General features: G+C 43.4%; 1 protein-coding gene across 1 annotated transcript in view; it reads left to right on the top strand.

Moving 5' to 3' along the window:
* Positions 1-18,354, top strand: part of LOC112231008 (astrotactin-2-like) — a 500,130-nt gene that overhangs the window by 172,910 nt on the left and 308,866 nt on the right. The window contains exons 5-7 of the mRNA XM_042311033.1: positions 4,697-4,804; positions 15,415-15,561; positions 16,049-16,216. Of these exons, the coding sequence (XP_042166967.1) occupies positions 4,697-4,804; positions 15,415-15,561; positions 16,049-16,216 (423 nt within the window). The remainder of the gene's footprint in view (positions 1-4,696; positions 4,805-15,414; positions 15,562-16,048; positions 16,217-18,354) is intronic.

Raw genomic sequence — 18,354 nt, 5'->3', positions numbered from 1 at the left:
GTTTTTCGGGAAAAGTTTCAGTCATTATTTTGCTTTGTTGCCTACAAACTGGTTTATTTGGGAAAGGACTCAATGTGCTGTAAAATTGGGTATAAATGTATGCATCATGTTAGAATACGGTGTGTTAAACATGAACACTGTGGGATGGAGAGAACGAGAAACAAATGTTCAGAGAATGAGGGAACATGCCTATGGTTTAGGCAGACTCAAATTTCTACCTAAAAGGTTTCGTTCCTATCCTGTAGTGGAGCAGATGCAGTGTTTAGGAGCTCAAAAACATTCACCAATAGCCTACTGACAAGGTCGATGTTTTCTATATTTCATTTCATCTCTTTTCATTTTCATATAGTTATTTTCTTTTGTTTACGTTGCCGTGCTTCACTGGTCTGTCCTGTCTCCTGCTTAGTGAATATGTTGTTGATACAAGTACTCCACTGTATGATCGGTATATATACTGTATGATCGGTATGTATACTGTATGATCGGTATGTATACTGTATGATCGGTATATATACTGTATGATCGGTATGTATACTGTATGATCGGTATATATACTGTATGATCGGTATGTATACTGTATGATCGGTATGTATACTGTATGATCGGCATATATACTGTATGATCGGTATGTATACTGTATGATCGGTATATATACTGTATGATCGGTATGTATACTGTATGATCGGTATGTATACTGTATGATCGGTATATGTACTGTATGATCGGTATGTGTACTGTGTGATCGGTATGTATACTGTATGCTCGGTATATATACTGTATGATCGGTATGTATACTGTATGATCGGTATGTATACTGTATGATCGGTATATATACTGTATGACCGGTATGTATACTGTATGATCGGTATATGTACTGTATGATCGGTATGTATACTGTATGATCGGTATGTATACTGTATGATCGGTATGCATACTGTATGATCGGTATATATGCTGTATGATCGGTATGTATACTGTATGATCGGTATATGTACTGTATGATCGGTATATGTACTGTATGGTCGGTATATGTACTGTATGGTCGGTATATGTACTGTATGGTCGGTATATGTACTGTATGATCGGTATATATACTGTATGGTCGGTATGTATACTGTATGGTCGGTATGTATACTGTATGGTCGGTATGTATACTGTATGATCGGTATATGTACTGTATGGTCGGTATATGTACTGTATGATCGGTATATGTACTGTATGATCGGTATATGTACTGTATGATCGGTATATGTACTGTGTGATCGGTATATGTACTGTGTGATTGGTATGTATACTGTATGATCGGTATATGTACTGTATGATCGGTATATGTACTGTGTGATCGGTATATGTACTGTATGATCGGTATATATACTGTATGATCGGTATATGTGTTTACCCAGTGTTATGTCTGCCTTAGGCATTGTTATGATTCACAAAGGTGTTTTGCCTATCTTTTAACTGTAAATAATTCAATCCCGCTAGATTGTGGGCCATTTTGGAATGCTCCAAGGTGTTTACAAGGCCATGGGGAGGTGAATATATACCTGTGTGAAGACAATTGGTCGATTTTGCCAAATACAGAATTGGTCATGGAATGCCTACTTACTGTAAGTCTAATCCTTTAGATTTTGGACCCTTTGGTTTTTTGTTGTCTTGAATTGTTTTCTAACTTTGTATCACAATCATTTAACTTGGCTTCCTGCTAATGTTGAACAGTGGGATATAGCCTACTGTATTATACTGTAATGAATTCAGGGGGTTGCCCTAACATGGACTTGAACTATTTACAGATGGGCTATGTACAGGTGCGGTGATCTGTTAAGTGTGCCTTCATCGTCAGCAGCAGAGGTAACTCTTGGTCTTCCATTCCTGTGGTAGTCCTCATGAGAGCCCGTTTCATCATAGCGCGTGGTGGTTTTTGCAACTGCATCTGAAGAAACTTTCAAAGTTCTTGAAATGTTCCGGATTGACTGACCTTCATGTCTTAAAGTAATGATGGACTGTTTCTCTTTGCTTATTTGAGCTGTTTTTGCCATAATATGGACTTGGTCTTTTAACAAATAGGGCTATCTTCTCTATACCCCCCTACCTTGTCACAACACAACTGATTGGCTCAAAGGCATTACGAAGGAAATCAATTCCACTAATGAACTTTTAACAAGGCACACCTGTTAATTGAAATGCATTCCAGGTGACTACCTCATGAAGCTGGTTGAGTGAATTCCAAAAGGGTGTGCAAAGCTGTCATCAAGGCAAAGGGTGGCTACTTTGAATAATCTAAAATTACACTTTTTTGTGTTATTTCATAGTTTTGATGTCTTCACTACTATTCTACAATGTAGAAAATAATAAAAATAAAGATAAACCCTTGAATGACTAGGTGTGTCCAAACTATTCACTGGTCCTGTACTGTACTTTCATTCATAGGCTAGGTTGTAGCAACCTCATGATGGATATAGGGAAGGTTTGAGTATCATGTAGTAGCCTAGACCTCATGAAGCTGGTTGAGAGAATGCCAAGAGTGTGCAAAGCTGTCATCAAGGCAAAGGGAGGCTACTTTGAAGAATCTAAAATATATTTTGATTTGTTTAACATTTTTTTGGTTACCATGTGTTATTTTATAGTTTTGATGTCTTCACTATTATTCTACAATGTAGAAAATAGTAAAAATAAAGATAAACCCTTGAATGAGTAGGTGTGTCCAAACTATTGACTGGTCCTGTATTTCACTCAGTTGCCTGTCTCCCTGTTCTGGCACAGATCTACTATTCACATACTGTTGATACTCTCCAAATCCCTCACACTTGATCCACCCTCCCCTCCCTTCTTCACTGCCTCAGAATACGACATCTTCTGCACTACCGGCCTCTCTGACCCTAGCCACCTCAACCTGCCTCTCTGACCCTGGCCACCACAACCTGCCTTTCTCGCACCGGACACCTCCGATCCCCAGCAACATGGGAACCCTACAGTTGACACACACAACTTTTTCCATCAGAGAGTACCACAGTATGAGTTATAATACCCATACAACCTAGCGGTCAAAGAGGGAAATGGTTCCAATCGTTTTTGTACCATATTTTTTTCCTTTAGGGGATTTTATAAACACTTAAAATAAGGGCTGTTTCATGTAGACTTACCCTGGCATGACTTACCCTGGTTCTTAATGTTTGGTATACTTTGTGTATATTGTTTCTCTTTGTTATGGTGAAGGTTTGGTCTCTTATTGTCCTAAGGCTTCCTGCTGCATTCTGATTCTGCAGTTCATCATGTATTTTTTGTGTGCTGCAATAGCTTTATTCAGTGGTTAAAGGGGAGCATGCCTTTCAAGTGCTCCGCTCCATAACACACCTTGAAGTGTGCACCAATCGAGCCCATGCAATCAGGCAAACAGCTTGTCTATTCCAAAGCGTTCAATTGTCCTGCCAGCCTGAACATTTCACAAAGTGAGACATCTAAGAAAACCTTGCCATCAAATTCCTAAATGATGGAAAGGCTAATTTTGTTTTCCCTAAATGTAATTAATTCCAAGGACCCGCTTGTGAAAGCTCGATGCGCTCCTGTCTCCTTGGAGCGCTTTTCCGCGTGGCGGCAAATTGGCACATTTAATCCGATGTTTCAAGTAGATTTACTAATTCACAACACAACATGAAATGGCTTGCCCCAAAGACAGGTAAGCCTAGGCATTTTGTGGTAATTGTGCGTTTAGTTTCTCACAGCCTTTCTTCTTTACGGTGAGATTGTGTTTGTAGTCCTTGAGAGATTAGATTTAAGTAAAATGCTTTTAGGATGAGTTGAGAAACTTTGAATAGGCCTTAGAGTAAACACTTAGTAGCGTTTTAATGCAGTTTACTTTCAGTGGCCTGCAGGTAGCTTAGCGGTGGAGTGAGTAGGGCCAGTTAACGAAGGGCCGCTGGTTCAAATCCCTGAGCCTACTAGTTGAAACATCTGTTGATGTGCCCTTGAGCAATGCACTTAACCCTACTTGGTCCTGTATAAGAGCATCTGCTAAATAACTTAAATGTTGTGCGTGGGAAATTCAGGGTAATTTAAAACTAAAGAATTATGTTTGCTTTATTGTAGTCTACCATTTGTTTTGGATATGTGGATCTCGATGGGTCAGGGAGTATTGTATAAGCTTAGTTGGTGGCTGAGGGAAGAAGGAAGAGGGAACATTGAAAGAAAATTGGTTTAATGTGGTGTGTTATTGATTGAAACTAGCTGTCAAACAAAAATACATTGTGTGAGTCCATTCCAGACAGACACTGTAATGGCAGTTTCAGTCGTGGCACAGCCAATGGTTTTGAACAGGTGTCTGGGTATTCAAATTTCAGTCTGTTCACCTCTGTCCTTAGTTCACCTCATTCTCCTCCCCCCCCCGGAATGGATAACCCACATATCAAAACATCATATTACTTCTCAACCATTCTCCATTACCACGTCACTGCTCTTTTCAATGGTGAAAATAACTGAACTTGAGAATTTATGAAAGACAGTGAATTGTCATTGAAATAATGTCAAGAGCCTCATATTCTTTCCCAGTGATGTAAAGAATGTGTTTCCCAATGATGTCCTGCTTTTAGATTATATTGAAGCCTCTTGTCAGTGTTGGCACACAATACATTTTTGAAACAATATAGTCCTCCACACTGTTCATCCTCCTCTTTTTCTCCCTCTTCCCCTCCTCTTCCAGTGGCTGGTAGTGTGTTTGGTCGCCAAGGAGACTCTGGGTCAGAGGGTGATGATGAGACCCAGCTGAAGTTCTACACAGAGCAGCACAGGGGACGCCGACGCAGCAGAGGTGAGACTGGAGAAAGCCTGGGTGTGTCTGTATGTGTGTGCGTGCGTTAACGTGTGTGCGTGCGTTAACGTGTGTGCGTGCGTTAACGTGTGTGTTTGTGAACACGCATGTGTGTGTCATTGTTCATAGATGTGTGTGGAAAGCGATGACTACGGCTATAATTCAATCAAAGTGGATTTCAAGAGTAATTTCCCATTTTCTGCTATGTGCTTTCTTAAGACACCCACAAGAGTGTAAATGCACTTTTTTTCAACTGAAAGACAATGCCCATAGCTTACCCACGATGTTGCATAATGATTTAAGTCAAGTTACTGTATGATATATTTGAGGTTGAAGTGGGAACTCAGAAATGGTAACTTCATATAATTTCCGTGCCAGTGCAGTGTTTTCCCTGTGATTTGACATGCTAATAGTTTTCAGTGTGTTTTTTTTTTTCAGGGCTGGGTTTTATTTGAATGTTACCACCCACCAACATGACATTGTTTATTAATCAGAAAGCAGATTTGCGGCCACAATGTATGACAAAGTCAAAGATACTGGTTTCCCCTATACATCTGTGGCAAAGTTTTCCCTAAATGATTATGACAAATCCAGCTCCAGAACCAGCCATAGCCCAGCCAGCTGGCTAATCTTTTGAATACGGTGTAGCAACAACAGATAACATTAGCTATCTAGATAAGGTTAGCATGCTAGCTAGCTACACTGACAGCTTTCAGTGCCCTATTTCTTGTTATTTCTTGTTATTTGTTGTGATGTGGAAATCACCACAATGTTCCCACCCCAAATTCGTGAATATTTATTAGCAGCCTGGATCATTTTTCAGAGGTGAAAGCTAAATTAACATTTCCACTATAGGACAGGAATTACTTTGAAATAGGGGCAGCACTGGCTTCTGATGGGGACCTTTAGTCACAACTCAGGTTCTCCCTTGAGTGTACTATCTGAGGTTGCCACTGGTTACTTCTAGTTTCCAGGTGACCCTGATTGGCCTTATTGGGATCACCAGGTTCCTCTGTGGACTGGGCCAGTTGCTCAGGTCTCATGTTTTGTTCAGTGTTCTCGCGTGCCCTTGCTTTGTTGTTTTGCTATGAAGACCTTAAGTAAATATTCTGGATTTACCCTTACCTCTACCTGCTGTGTTTCTCTGTGCCTTGGTCCGAGTTCGTACTAGCATGAATGTCACAGTAGACCTGAGCAAAATGGACCCAGCAGAGATTTCTCCGTTGTCCGCGGGACACTCCGAGCTCCACCACTTGATTGGTTGCCATGAGGCGCGCAGTGATTGGTTGCCATGAGGCGTGCCTGAAGACATTGTCGGAGGATTTAGGAACTCTTGTGTTCACTCTACAGACAGGACAGACAGGAGCAGCTGCTGCTGCACCGGTGGCGGTTTCTAACCCTCCGCTTCCTACCAGCTCATCGTCTTCCTCCCCCCGGGAGCCTCATCTCCCGGCACTGGAGCGCTATGAGAGGCATGCTGGGAGGTGTCATGGGTTCCTGCTCCAATGTTCGCTGGTCTTCGAACTGCAGGCATCAACGTTTCCCTGCAGTAGCTGGTTTTTTCTTTGTTGGGAAGAAGGATGTGGGATTACGTCCCTGTATCGATTACCAGTGTTTAAATAACATTACCATCAAGAACCGTTACCCCCTTCCTCTTATGTCATCAGCTTTTGAGAGACTCCAGGGAGCTACGGTTTCCTCTAAATTGGATTTACGGAATGCTTACAATCTGGTGCGCATCAGACAGGGGGATGAATGGAAGAGAGTGTTCAACACTCCTAATGGACATTATGAGTACCTGGTCATGCCGTTTGTACTTACTAATGCTCCAGACGTTTTCCAGGCCTTGGTTAATGATGTGCCGCGTGACTTCCTTTTCCAGTTAGTGTTTGTATACCTAGATGACATCCTCATCTTCTCCAAGTCCATGGTTGAACATGTCCTCCAGGTTCTTCAAACACTCCTCGCTCATCACTTGTTCCTGAAGGCCGAAAAGTGTGAGTTTCACGTTCCTCAGATCTCCTTCCTCGGGTACATCGTGTCCCAGGGCTATGTACTGATGGACTCCCAAAAGGTAGGAGCCTTGGCAACTGGCCATGACCCAGCACGGTCAAGCAAGTTCAGAGTTTTTTGGGTTTTACTCATTTCTACCGGAGATTTGTGAGAAACTTTAGTGCTGTGGCGGCGCCATTGACAATGCTCACCAAGGGCTCGGCTGGGCATGTATGCTGGACCCCTGATGCTGAGAAGGCATTCCAGGACCTGAAATGTCTGTTTTCTCCTGCACCCATTCTCGTTCATGCAGATCCTTCTCTTCCCTTCGTGGTAAAAGTGGATGCCTCTGATGTTGGCGTGGGGCGTTTCTGTCTCAGCACTCGGCAAAAGACCAAAAGCTTCATCCCTGTGCCTTCTCCTCCAGGCGTCTCACTCCAGCGTCGGGCAATCGGGAGCTTCTTGCGGTCAAACTGGCTTTGGAGGAGTGGCGGCACTGGTTGGAGGGCTCGGAACATCCCTTTACGGTTTGGACTGACCACAAGAACCTGGCCTACATAGGGCTCGTAGGGCTCTCTTCTTCACTCTGTTCAGATTCATGTTATCTTACCGTCCGGGGTCTAAGAACGTGAAGCCGAATGCCCTTTCTCGCAGGTTCCACAGCTCCAGTGAGGATCGGCCGCTTGAATCCATCATCCCCAGGTCGCTCATCCTCGCGCCTGTTTCCTGGGGTATAGAGACTGTAGTGAAGGATGCACAAGGTAGGGAGGCAGTTCCAGATGGCTGTCCACCTAACAGACTTTCTGTTCCTCTTGGGGCATGGTCCACTCACTCGTCGCGTCCCACCTCTCATTCGGGAGGGCAGCGAATATTAGAGTTTGAGGTGGAGGTTTTGGTGTCCCTTGGCGGAGGTGGACACTCGGACCTTTGTGGCTGCCTGTCCGACATGCGCCCGGAACAAGACTCTTTGTCAGCAGCCTCTGGGGATTCTTCATCCACAGACAACAACTTCTCGAACCTGGTCCCATCTCTCTATGGATTTCATCATGGGCCTTCCATCCTCAGAGAGACACACGGCCATCCTGGTCATTGCGGACCGCTTTTCCAAGATGGCATATTTCATTCCCCTGCCTAAGCTTCCATCTGCACATGAGACTGCTCAGCTAGTCATTCAGCATGTTTTCCGCCTTCATGGACTTCCTCTGGACATAGTCATTGACCGGGGCCCCCAGTTTGCCTCCAGATTTTGGAGGGCATTCTGTACTCTTCTGGGGTCATCAACCAGTCTGTCCTCGGGTTATCACCCTCAGGCCAACGGTTAAACTGAGCAGGTGAACCAGGATCTGGAAACTGCCTTACGGTGCTGTGTGTACACCAACCCCGCCACTTGGAGTCAGCACCTTCCTTGGGTGGGGTATGCACACAACACTCTTGAGTGTTCGTCCACTGGCCTGTCACCATTCCAGGTGTTGTACAGTTATCAGCCCACCCTGTTTCCAGATCAGGAGATTGAAGTGACGGTTCCTTCCGCTCAACGCCTCATCTCTCATTGCCGCTGGACCTGGAAGAGGGCTCGGTCAGCATACTTGAGGTCCTCAGCTCGGGTTCAATGACAGGCCAACCATCATCGCCACCCGGGTCCCCTGCTGCATCCAGGCCAGATGGTCTGGTTGTCTACTAGGGATCTGTCTCTACATGTGGAATCTAGGAAGTTGGCTCCCCGGTACATTGGGCCAAACAGGTTCAAGGTGGCCTGTCGTCTTCATCTTCCCCGGTCCATGAGGGTTCATCCCACCTTCCACATCTCCAGACTCAAGCCTGTGGTGTTCAGTCCTCTGGTTCTGGCCACTCGGCCTCCTCCTCGCATGATAGCGGGACAACCAGCCTACATGGTGTGATGGATCCTCTCCAGTCGTCAGTTCCGGTGAGTGACTCAGTATCCCGTGGACTGGGAGGGTTACGGGCCTGAGGAATGTTCCTGGGTTCCAGCCCGGGACATTTTGTACCCCGGAATCATTTTTATTTATTTATTTTATTTAACCTTTATTTAACCAGGTCGGATAGTTGAGAACAAGTTCTCATTTGCAACTGCGACCTGGCCAAGATAAAGCGTAGCAATTTGACACATACAACAACACAGAGTTACACATGGAATAAACAAAACATAGTCAATAGAAGAAAAGAAAACACAAAGTGTATATACAGTAAGTGCAACTGAGGTAAGTTAAGGAAATAAATAGGCCATGGTGGCGAAGAAATTACAATATAGCAATTAAACACTGGAATGGTAGATCAGAAGAAGATGAACGTGCAGTTAGAGATACTGGGGTGCAAAGGAGCAAAATAAATAAATACCAGTATGGGGATGAGGTAGGTAGATAGATGGGCTGTTTACAGATGGGCTATGTACAGGTGCAGTGATCTGTAAGCTGATCTGACAGCTGGTGCTTAAAGCTAGTGAGGGAGATGTGAGTCTCCAGCTTCAGAGATTTTTGCAATTCGTTCCAGTCATAGGCAGCAGAGAACTGGAAGGAAAGACGCCCAAATGAGGAATTGGCTTTGGGGGTGACCAGTGAGATATACCTGCTGGAGTTCGTGCTACGAGTGGGTGCTGCTGTGGTGACCAGTGAGCTGAGATAAGGCGGGACTTTACCTAGCAGAGACTTGTAGATAACCTGTTGCCAGTGGGTTTGGTGACGAGTATGAAGCGTGGGCCAACCAACGAGATTGTACAGGTCGCAATGGTGGGTAGTGTATGGGACTGCATCCAGTTTGTTGAGTAGAGTGTTGGAGAGATGACATCACCGAATACGAGAATCGGTAGGATGGTCAGTTTTACGATGGTATGTTTGGCAGCATGAGTGAAGGATGTTTGGTTGCGATATAGATTTAATTTTGGATTGGAGATGCTTAATGCGAGTCTGGAAGGAGAGTTTGCAATCTAACCAGACACCCAGGTATTTGTAGTTGTCCACTTATTCTAAGTCAGAGCCGTCCAGAGTAGTGATGCTGGACGGGCGAGCAGGTGTGGGCAGTGATCGATTGAATAGCATGCATTTAGTTTTACTTGCATTTAAGAGCAGTTGGAGGCCACAGAAGGAGAGTTGTATGGCATTGAGCAGAAAAGAGAGTCGGCCCGAGAATTTAACCCTGTGGCACACCCATAGAGGCTGTCAGAGGTCCAGACAACAGGCCCTCCGATTTGACACACTGAACTCTATCAGAGAAGTAGTTGGTAAACCAGGCGAGGCAATCATTTGAGAATCCAAGGCTGTCGAGTCAGCCAATAAGAATGTTGTGATTGACAGAGACGAAAGCCTTGGCCAGGTCGATGAATATGGCTGCACAGTAATGTCTCTTATCGATGGCGGTTATGATGTCGTTTAGAATCTTGAGCATGGCTGAGGTGCACCCATGACCAGCTCTGAAACCAGATTGCATAGCGGTGAAGGTATGGTGCGATTCAAAATGGTCAGTTATCTGTTTGTTAACTTGGCTTTCGAAGACATTAGAAAGACAGGGTAGGATAGATATAGGTCTGTAGCAGGTTGGGTCTAGAGTGTCACCCCCTTTGAAGAGGGGGATGACCGCGGCAGCTTTCGAATCTTTGGTAATCTCAGACGATACGAAAGTGAGGTTGAACAGGCTAGTAATAGGGTTTGCAACAATTTCAGCAGATCATTTTAGAAAGAGGGGGTCCAGATTGTCTAGCCCGGCTGATTTGTAGGGGTCCAGATTTTGCAGCTCTTTCAGAACATCAGCTATCTGGATTTGGGTAAAGGAGAAATGGTGCGGGCTTTGGCGGTGTGCTGTGGAGGGTGCCGGGCAGTTGAGCGGGGTAGTGGTAGCCATGTGGAAAGCATGGCCAGCCGTAGAGCAATGCTTATTGAAATTCTCAATTATAGTGGATTTATCGATGGTGACAGTGGGCAGCTGGGAGGAGGTACTCTTATTCTCCATGGACTTTACAGTGTCCCAGAACTTTTTTGAGTTGGTACTACAGGATGCAAATTTCTGTTTGAAAAAGCTTGCCTTAGCTTTTCTAACTGCCTGTGTATATTTGTTCCTAACTTCTCTGAAAAGTTGCATATCACGGGGGCTATTCGATGCTAATGCAGAACACCACAGGATGTTTTTGTGCTGGTCAAGGGCAGACAGGTCTGGAGTGAACCAACCATATCTATTCCTAATTCAACATTTTTTGAGAGGGGCATGCTTGTTTAAGATGGTGAGGAAGGCATTTTAAAGAATAGCCAGGCATCATCTATAGCCAGGCATCATCTACTGACGGGATGAGGTCAATGTCATTCCAGGATACCCCGGCCAGATCGATTAGAAGTTTTTCAAGGGGGCGTTTGACAGTGATGAGGGGTGGTCGTTTGGTCGCAGACCCATTACGGATTCAGGCAATGAGGCAGGGATCGCTGAGATCTTGATTGAAAACAGCAGAGGTGTATTTGGAGGGCGAGTTAGTTAGGTTGACATCTATGAGGGTGCCCGTGTTTACTGATTTGGGGTTGTACCTGGTAGGTACATTCGGGACTTCTGTCAACGTTCAGCTACCCCACTGAAGCAGCCAAAGCCATTGAACAAGCAAAATCCTACCACCATAGAATCTTTCACCATTGGGTGAACTCCAAATCTACTTTAAAAACAGAACAATTTAGTAACAGCAAAAATAACAGTGCAACTGCAAATATGGCTGACAGATCAATTGATTGTTTCTGACAGCGAAGGAGATGTTAAAATGCAATGCGACTGTTGGGGAGCATGGCAGGGACTAAGTCGACTGAAGTAGAAATATATATATATTTGGATTTGTTTGTGTAGCTGGAAGCAGTGAAGACATTGTTATCCCCAGAGTGGTGTTAAGATGGATCTCTAGCACCATCATGACACTCAGCAGATGCATGAGCTGAAGAAAATGGAGTCTGAATGATAAGCAAGCTGAATAAGATGCCTTAATGGATGCCATGATTTAGTCTGCATAACCAAACTGCCATTTGATAGTATTGTGTGTGTGCCTTTGTGCCTGTGTGTGTGTTTTGTGTTTTTGAATGTCCTTGTGAATGTGCACGCCTTTCTTTTTTTTGTATGTTTGTGAGTGTGTGCCTTTGCATTATAAGGAATGGACCATTTTTGTAGGGGTTGATCCATTTTTCATTAGGTCAAATCAAACCTCAAAATCACTACAAGTTTGCATTTCTCACTGTGCAGGGAAATTCTCAGCAACAAAAGAGTGATCAAATTAAGATTGTTAATTATTATCCTTATAATTAGCAACGGTCATTGAAATTGTTAAAAGTTTTTAAAAACAATTATAATAAATGCAACAGTTGGACAATGGATGCAGATACTCCAAACTTTTTGAATTTATAATTGATATTGATTTAATTATAGCACACACAACATTTTACTAGCACAGACAAATAATTAATGGAGTTCAGGGATTTTGGTGGTATTTCAGGTATTCAATTTATTGTAAAATGTAATTTTTTTTATGCAATCATATATACATTTGTTTATTGTACCAGGTATTTGGTTTATATTTGTATGCAACATTTGATTAATACACCGTGCTATATTTGCATATATGAATGAACACATTTACATAAATGGGTGGAATAGGGCTGCAACCACCAAACAATTACACCTCATTAAATACTGTTCTCTTGCGTAATTCAGCAAGTGTGTCAAAAGCAGGATACCCTCAGATTACACCTATCTATACATACATTACACTGTTTGTGAGATCATTCATAATATCACTATAATCCGAGTGTTCATTTTTGGAGGTTGCTCTCATTTCAGAGCATCCAATTTGCAAATATTTCAACTGTAGTAAATGATTCCTTTAGAAATGAATACCCATCAAAATAAAGTTCTTTCTTCTCTTTCTTGTGTTGTAAGTGGCAAGATGATATGTTAAATACACGACAAAGCTTTAGCGTTCTTATAGATTCAATGGTAAAACAATGTGTCCCATTGAGTCCATTTCAGCCATTACTGGAGTGTGTTTGACAGGTCATTAAAAACATTTCCGTGGTTGTTACGCTAACGGGGGAAAAAGCGTCAGGCACAACCAAGAGTATGAAAGAGTCGCAGGCGTAACATGAAAGCAATCAATACAGCCACATTTAAGTGACAAGTGGATTCTGCACCACTCGAACACAGGAAATAGATGGCGGAAAAGGACCTCAGGTGGGTGGAGCATGTGCGTTGCTAGTATTATGCCTGTAAGCTTATCTTAGCTGTTGGCTGCACTACAGACTCCTCTATAAAAGGACACTTGTTAAAATGCATTAGCTGGAGGCACACAAGTGTGAAGGGCAGACAGAGGGAGGGACTCGAGTCAGAGTGAAAGAGAGAGAGAGAGAGGGAGTTGATTGAGTGTGGTAGAAATTCAGATTGTTTGTGTGTGTGCGTACCTACTGTGCATTTAGCATTATGTAGTTATGTTTGCAGTTGGCTAGTGTGTATGTGTGGTTGCTTCCCTTTATGCAGTTTTGTGTGTGTATGAGTGTGTGAGCGTCCATATATATGTTCCCAACCTATCATCCCTTGTGTGGGCGTGTGGGCGTGTGTGTGCATCTGTTAGTGTACTTTGTGGGGTTTTACAGTAATTGAGGGCCTCCTCACAGACCTAATCATTCCTGAGTGTTCGCACAGATGAGATTAGTTGCCGGGGAGCTGTTGTCATAGACACCTACTGCTCCAGTCCAGCTGAGATGGCAGGGTCATTAGATAGATCCAGATCTCTCAATTTCTGTCCCTCTCTCTCTCTCTCTCTCTCTCTCTTTCCCTCTTGTCTTGTTTCTCTGGCTCTCTTCACACACACACACAGTCCAGTGAATGTAGGCAGTGGGGATCATTACTGTCCATCCACCCAAGTGATTGAAGTGGTTTTTTATCAGGCTCAGTCTAAGAGCCTCACAGCATCAGATCCATAGATCCCCCTTGTCTAACTTCTCCACTCCCCCACTGTACTGAGATTCTCATTAGTGGGTGTTCTGAATCATGTTTCACCTTACTTTCCCATCTTTTCCTATGAAATTAAGGTGAAAATCTCCAGCACTTCCATAGCAACCATTCCCCCATTTGCTGGAAATAGCAGCTACTGTAATGTAACACAAGCACTGTATGAGCCATATGTGTAAGGATGTTTTCAGAAATGTGATTTCAGGAGTTGAAATTAGGTATATTTCAAGGTAACAAGCTATTCTTTAACTGGAAGGAAAGGTAAAGTGGTGTCATTACACGTCATTGAGAAGCAAAGAGCAGGCAGTTAATTGACTCTCAATAACAGCTCTGCCCTCACCTTGGTGACTGGTAAGATAGCACTTAGTATGACACCTACCTGCTAGGATAAATGTCACTCTATGGGAGATAGGAGCTCATTTCAGCTCCCTTTCTCCCCAATGTGGAGAGAAGTTTACAGAAACCCAAAGTGCATCCAAAACAAGCCATCTCTAACACTGTCAGAGGTGATGGTGTCATTTATCAGCGACACTAGATGTTGTACTGGTGGAAAGAGGCTGGGCCTTCTTAACTCATCTTTTATCATGGCAATGAATTGCCTCTGCTGGACTCCAGCCATTGTACTGTTCATAAATCAGTTTAGAAAGAACCCAGGATGGTTCAGAGCTCATGGCCAAAACTCCAATCAAAACACAACAACTCAACCTAACGTTGTACATCTACAGGAACCGGAAGCTAACGGGATTATCTGCTGTGTTTTTAGCTTGTTTGTTTTTCACAAAGCTAGAATGAATCAAATCAAACTTTATTTGTCACGTCACCGAACACAACAGGTGTAGACTTTACCGTGAAATGCTTACTTACAAGCCCTTAACCAACAGTGTAGTTCATGAAGAGTTAAGAAAATATTTACCAAGTAGAATAAAATAAAAAGTTATAATAAAAAGTAATACAATAAGAATAACAATAACGAGGCTATATACATGGGGCACCGGTACCGAGTCAGTGTGCAGGGCTTCAGGTTAATTGAGGTAATTTGTACATGTAGGTGGGGGTGAAGTGACTATGCATAGATAATAAACAGCGAGTAGCAGCAGTGTACAAAAGGGATGGGGGAGGGGTCAATGTAAATGATCCGGTGGCGATTTTATTAATTGTTCTGCTGTCTTATGGCTTGGGGGTAGAAGCTGTTGAGGAGCCTTTTGGTCCTAGACTTGGCGCCCCGGTACCACTTGTCGTGCGGGTGACCGGAGTCTCTGACAATTTTATGGGCTTTCCTCTGACACCGCCTATTATATAGGTCCTGGATGGCAGGAAGCTTGGCCCCAGTGATGTACTGGGGGCCGTACGCATTACCCTCTGTAGCGTCCAGCGTTTGTGTAACAAAGTACATTTTTGGTGTTAAGAAGATTGTGTGTGAAAGTAAACTGTTTGATAGTTTTAGTCCAACTACAGCAGTTTTGACATGTTGGTGATCCTTTTAAGCCATGGTGCAAAGAGGCATTTTCAGAAAAGAGAAGCCTTCATGTTCCAGTTTTTTGTGTGCGTTTGAGTACATTTCTTGTTGTGTCTTAACAGCTGAAGTCATATTTTGCATGTTTTCTCTGCATTTTCCCTGAGTTTTTTTCCCCTGCCCTCAGGTTGTCCACACAGTCCGATGAACAAAGCCACTCTGACGTTGATCACCATCACTACGTGTGTCCTGGCTGTGGTTTACGGCACACAGCTCTCCTGCTCTCTCACTGTCAAGGTCACTCTCCACGTGCCTGAACACTTTGTCGCCGACGGTCAGTATCCCCCATCAACTCTCTCTCTCGCTCTCTCATAAACATGCCCACTGTGTCAAAACTGCATCAGGGAATACATGCTGACAGAATAAGCAAATATACTAGATAGTCTACAGAGGAAGTAGCATCAATAACTTCATTAAGGTTGCTAATTGTGCTGTAGATACATTTCAATGAAAATGTTTCAATGAAATCTTCAAAAGACGAGACTTGTAATATTGATATTTTTTAAGGCTCATTATTTTCAAATTATAACTAATGCAGAACTGGATATTCAAACTGGATATTCAATTATATGGTATATCCAGCTACTGTAGTAAGAAGAGAACAGCCAGGTTGTTAGCAGTAGAAAAATCTTCACTCTAATAAACCTGGATATGTTACACTGAGCAGTGAATGATGGATGATCCTGTAGTACTTCACACTACATGATCTGCTGAGATAAATGTGATGAGTAAAAGTGTCTTCTGTTCTCTTTTGGTTCCAGGAAGCAGTTTTGTGGTGAGCATGGGCAGCTTCCTGGATGTGTCTAACTGGCTGAACCCTGCCAAACTGACCCTTTATTACCAGACGAACTCCTCCACCCAGTGGGTCAGAGACTACTGTGGACAGAGGACCACTGAGCCCTGCGAACAGCTGTGTGACCAAGAGACAGGTTAGTGACACACACACAGAGAGAGAGCCACGTATATGTCCCTGCTGCAATCCCCAGACAGTTCCCTTGGAACAGAACATTGTCTCAAGATTCGGTGGTATATAACACATCAGGGTTACCCGCTGATGGGATCTCTTCTGCAAATACATTTATTTGCTCTTGACCTTCAGTGCTAATCTCAGGCTCTGGGTCTCATTCAACCCCTGCCAGCCCCTGTTAAGAATCAAACAGATAAGAGTGGCCAATGTCACAGAGTACTGTGTGGAGAATATTACCCTCCTCTTCACATCATCTCAATGTGCTTTTAGTCGAGCTTTGGGCTTGACATTTAGACTTGCTGTCTGATAGCTTTGATACTCTCTATCGCAGACCCCTTTTCACACCAATACTGAAGTCTATAGACTTTTAAACAACTTTCCTTCAACCTTAAATGTCTCAAAGGAGCCACCTGAGACCCTAAAAGGTGTTGTCTGACGTGAGGTATTATGAAGGATGATGAATTAGCGCTGCGGCTAAGCTAAGTAAACAGTAAAGGTTAATAAAAGTGAAGGTGAGGCAAGGAAATGGGGTGTCACACTCCACTGGTTTATGCTGCGTTCGCAGAAACCCTGGAACTCTGCTGAGATCTATAGAATAGGGCTATTGAATGCTGCATCAGGGATATCTGAGGAATATCTGGGGGGTCTAGGAGGGCAAGTGGTCTCTTTGCGAGATGGCAGGGGCTCAAGAATGATTGCAATAATGGTTTGAGACTAGACGGGAATGGTGATGTCATTTTTATGGCGGGTTGACTTGAAGTCTCTGTTTTGATTATAATTAAGGGCCTAGAGTTTTTCCTGGCATCTTGACAGGATCGGGAAAAACAGGGCCCTAGTAATAACTATAACTTGACTATAAACTCGCCTTGCACGGTTGCATGAACTATATATCTGGTGCCGTAGGAACAAGTCAGCATCGAGAGCCGTTCAACATTACTACACATTGTGTGTTTAAACTACTTGACACCTCCACCGTTGAAACAATCACTTGCCGTTTTTCAATGGATAAATGTCTGTGAAGAAAAACACACATATTTAGCATAACCACTCCATCACTCACTCACACAGCCAACCGCACATGGGGCAGATGCCTGGCCAACTGTAGTAGGATTCTAATTTGAACAATTGCTCTCCCTTATTAAATCATTCAACATGGGCCGCTGTGGTCCAACCTAATGGCTCATGCTCCTGTATTTATGGGCTTTAATCGCCATCAGCCAACAAAAAGGTAGAAGACCCCTTGGTAATGAATATTAGAGTCAATAGGTTGGAACGCTATCAAAACCCTATCCCTCACTAGTTAGAGTCATGGTGCAGAATCACAGATCTGCCAGATGTGTTTTGTTGATTCGTTCCTCTATTTTTCTTCATCAATTACCCCCACTTAGTGACTAGTGTGCGTTGAAGGGCCAGTGTCATGTAAATGTGAAGTGTTACTTTAGTTTTTAAATCTAGTTCTCACAGAGTGAGCAGAGAGAGGCTTTGCATTGTCCAAGCCCCTGTAGTATAGAAACTCAGCCAGGTAGACAAATCTTCTCACCGGGGTGGAAAACCATCACTTCAGAACCATCACTTTGTGTTATAATCATCAATCTGGATGCTGTGTCTCGGAAAGGAAGTTGTCTGATATCAGATTAAGGAGGACATATTCCACCACAGGCCTGTGGAGTCCTGGGTGGGGGGCCTAACCAACATGTAGGTGGGTTATAATAGGATGTTTGTAACAGTCTGTCAGCGCCTGGTCCATGGGGGGCCGGTCTGTAGGATATTGTTGTCTGGAGCATCAGTAAACCAGATGATGTCTGGTTGAAGTTGTAAAGACCTTCAGTCAAAACGGGCTTAAAGTGATCTTTCTCTTTATATTAAAGAAAGACATCTGAGGAAATGAAGTTGAACATCTTGTTCTGTTCCACAGTGTATTTAAAACCACGTGAAACCCACAACACAAAAGCAGTTTAGTACTAAGTTTTCATTAAGCTATTCCTCAAATGAACTTTTTTATGCTGACCCAGTCCCCAATTATTATATGTATATATATTTTATTTTAAATAAGACCGTAAAAGTCCAGATGGTGGAACATGTTCTGTCCCCTGGGTGGGA

This window comes from Oncorhynchus tshawytscha, linkage group LG33 (assembly GCF_018296145.1).
Source record: "Oncorhynchus tshawytscha isolate Ot180627B linkage group LG33, Otsh_v2.0, whole genome shotgun sequence".
In the NCBI taxonomy this organism is placed as follows: Eukaryota; Metazoa; Chordata; class Actinopteri; order Salmoniformes; family Salmonidae; genus Oncorhynchus; species Oncorhynchus tshawytscha.
Note: the sequence above shows the minus strand (reverse complement) of the source record. Positions and strands in the feature narration are given on the sequence as shown.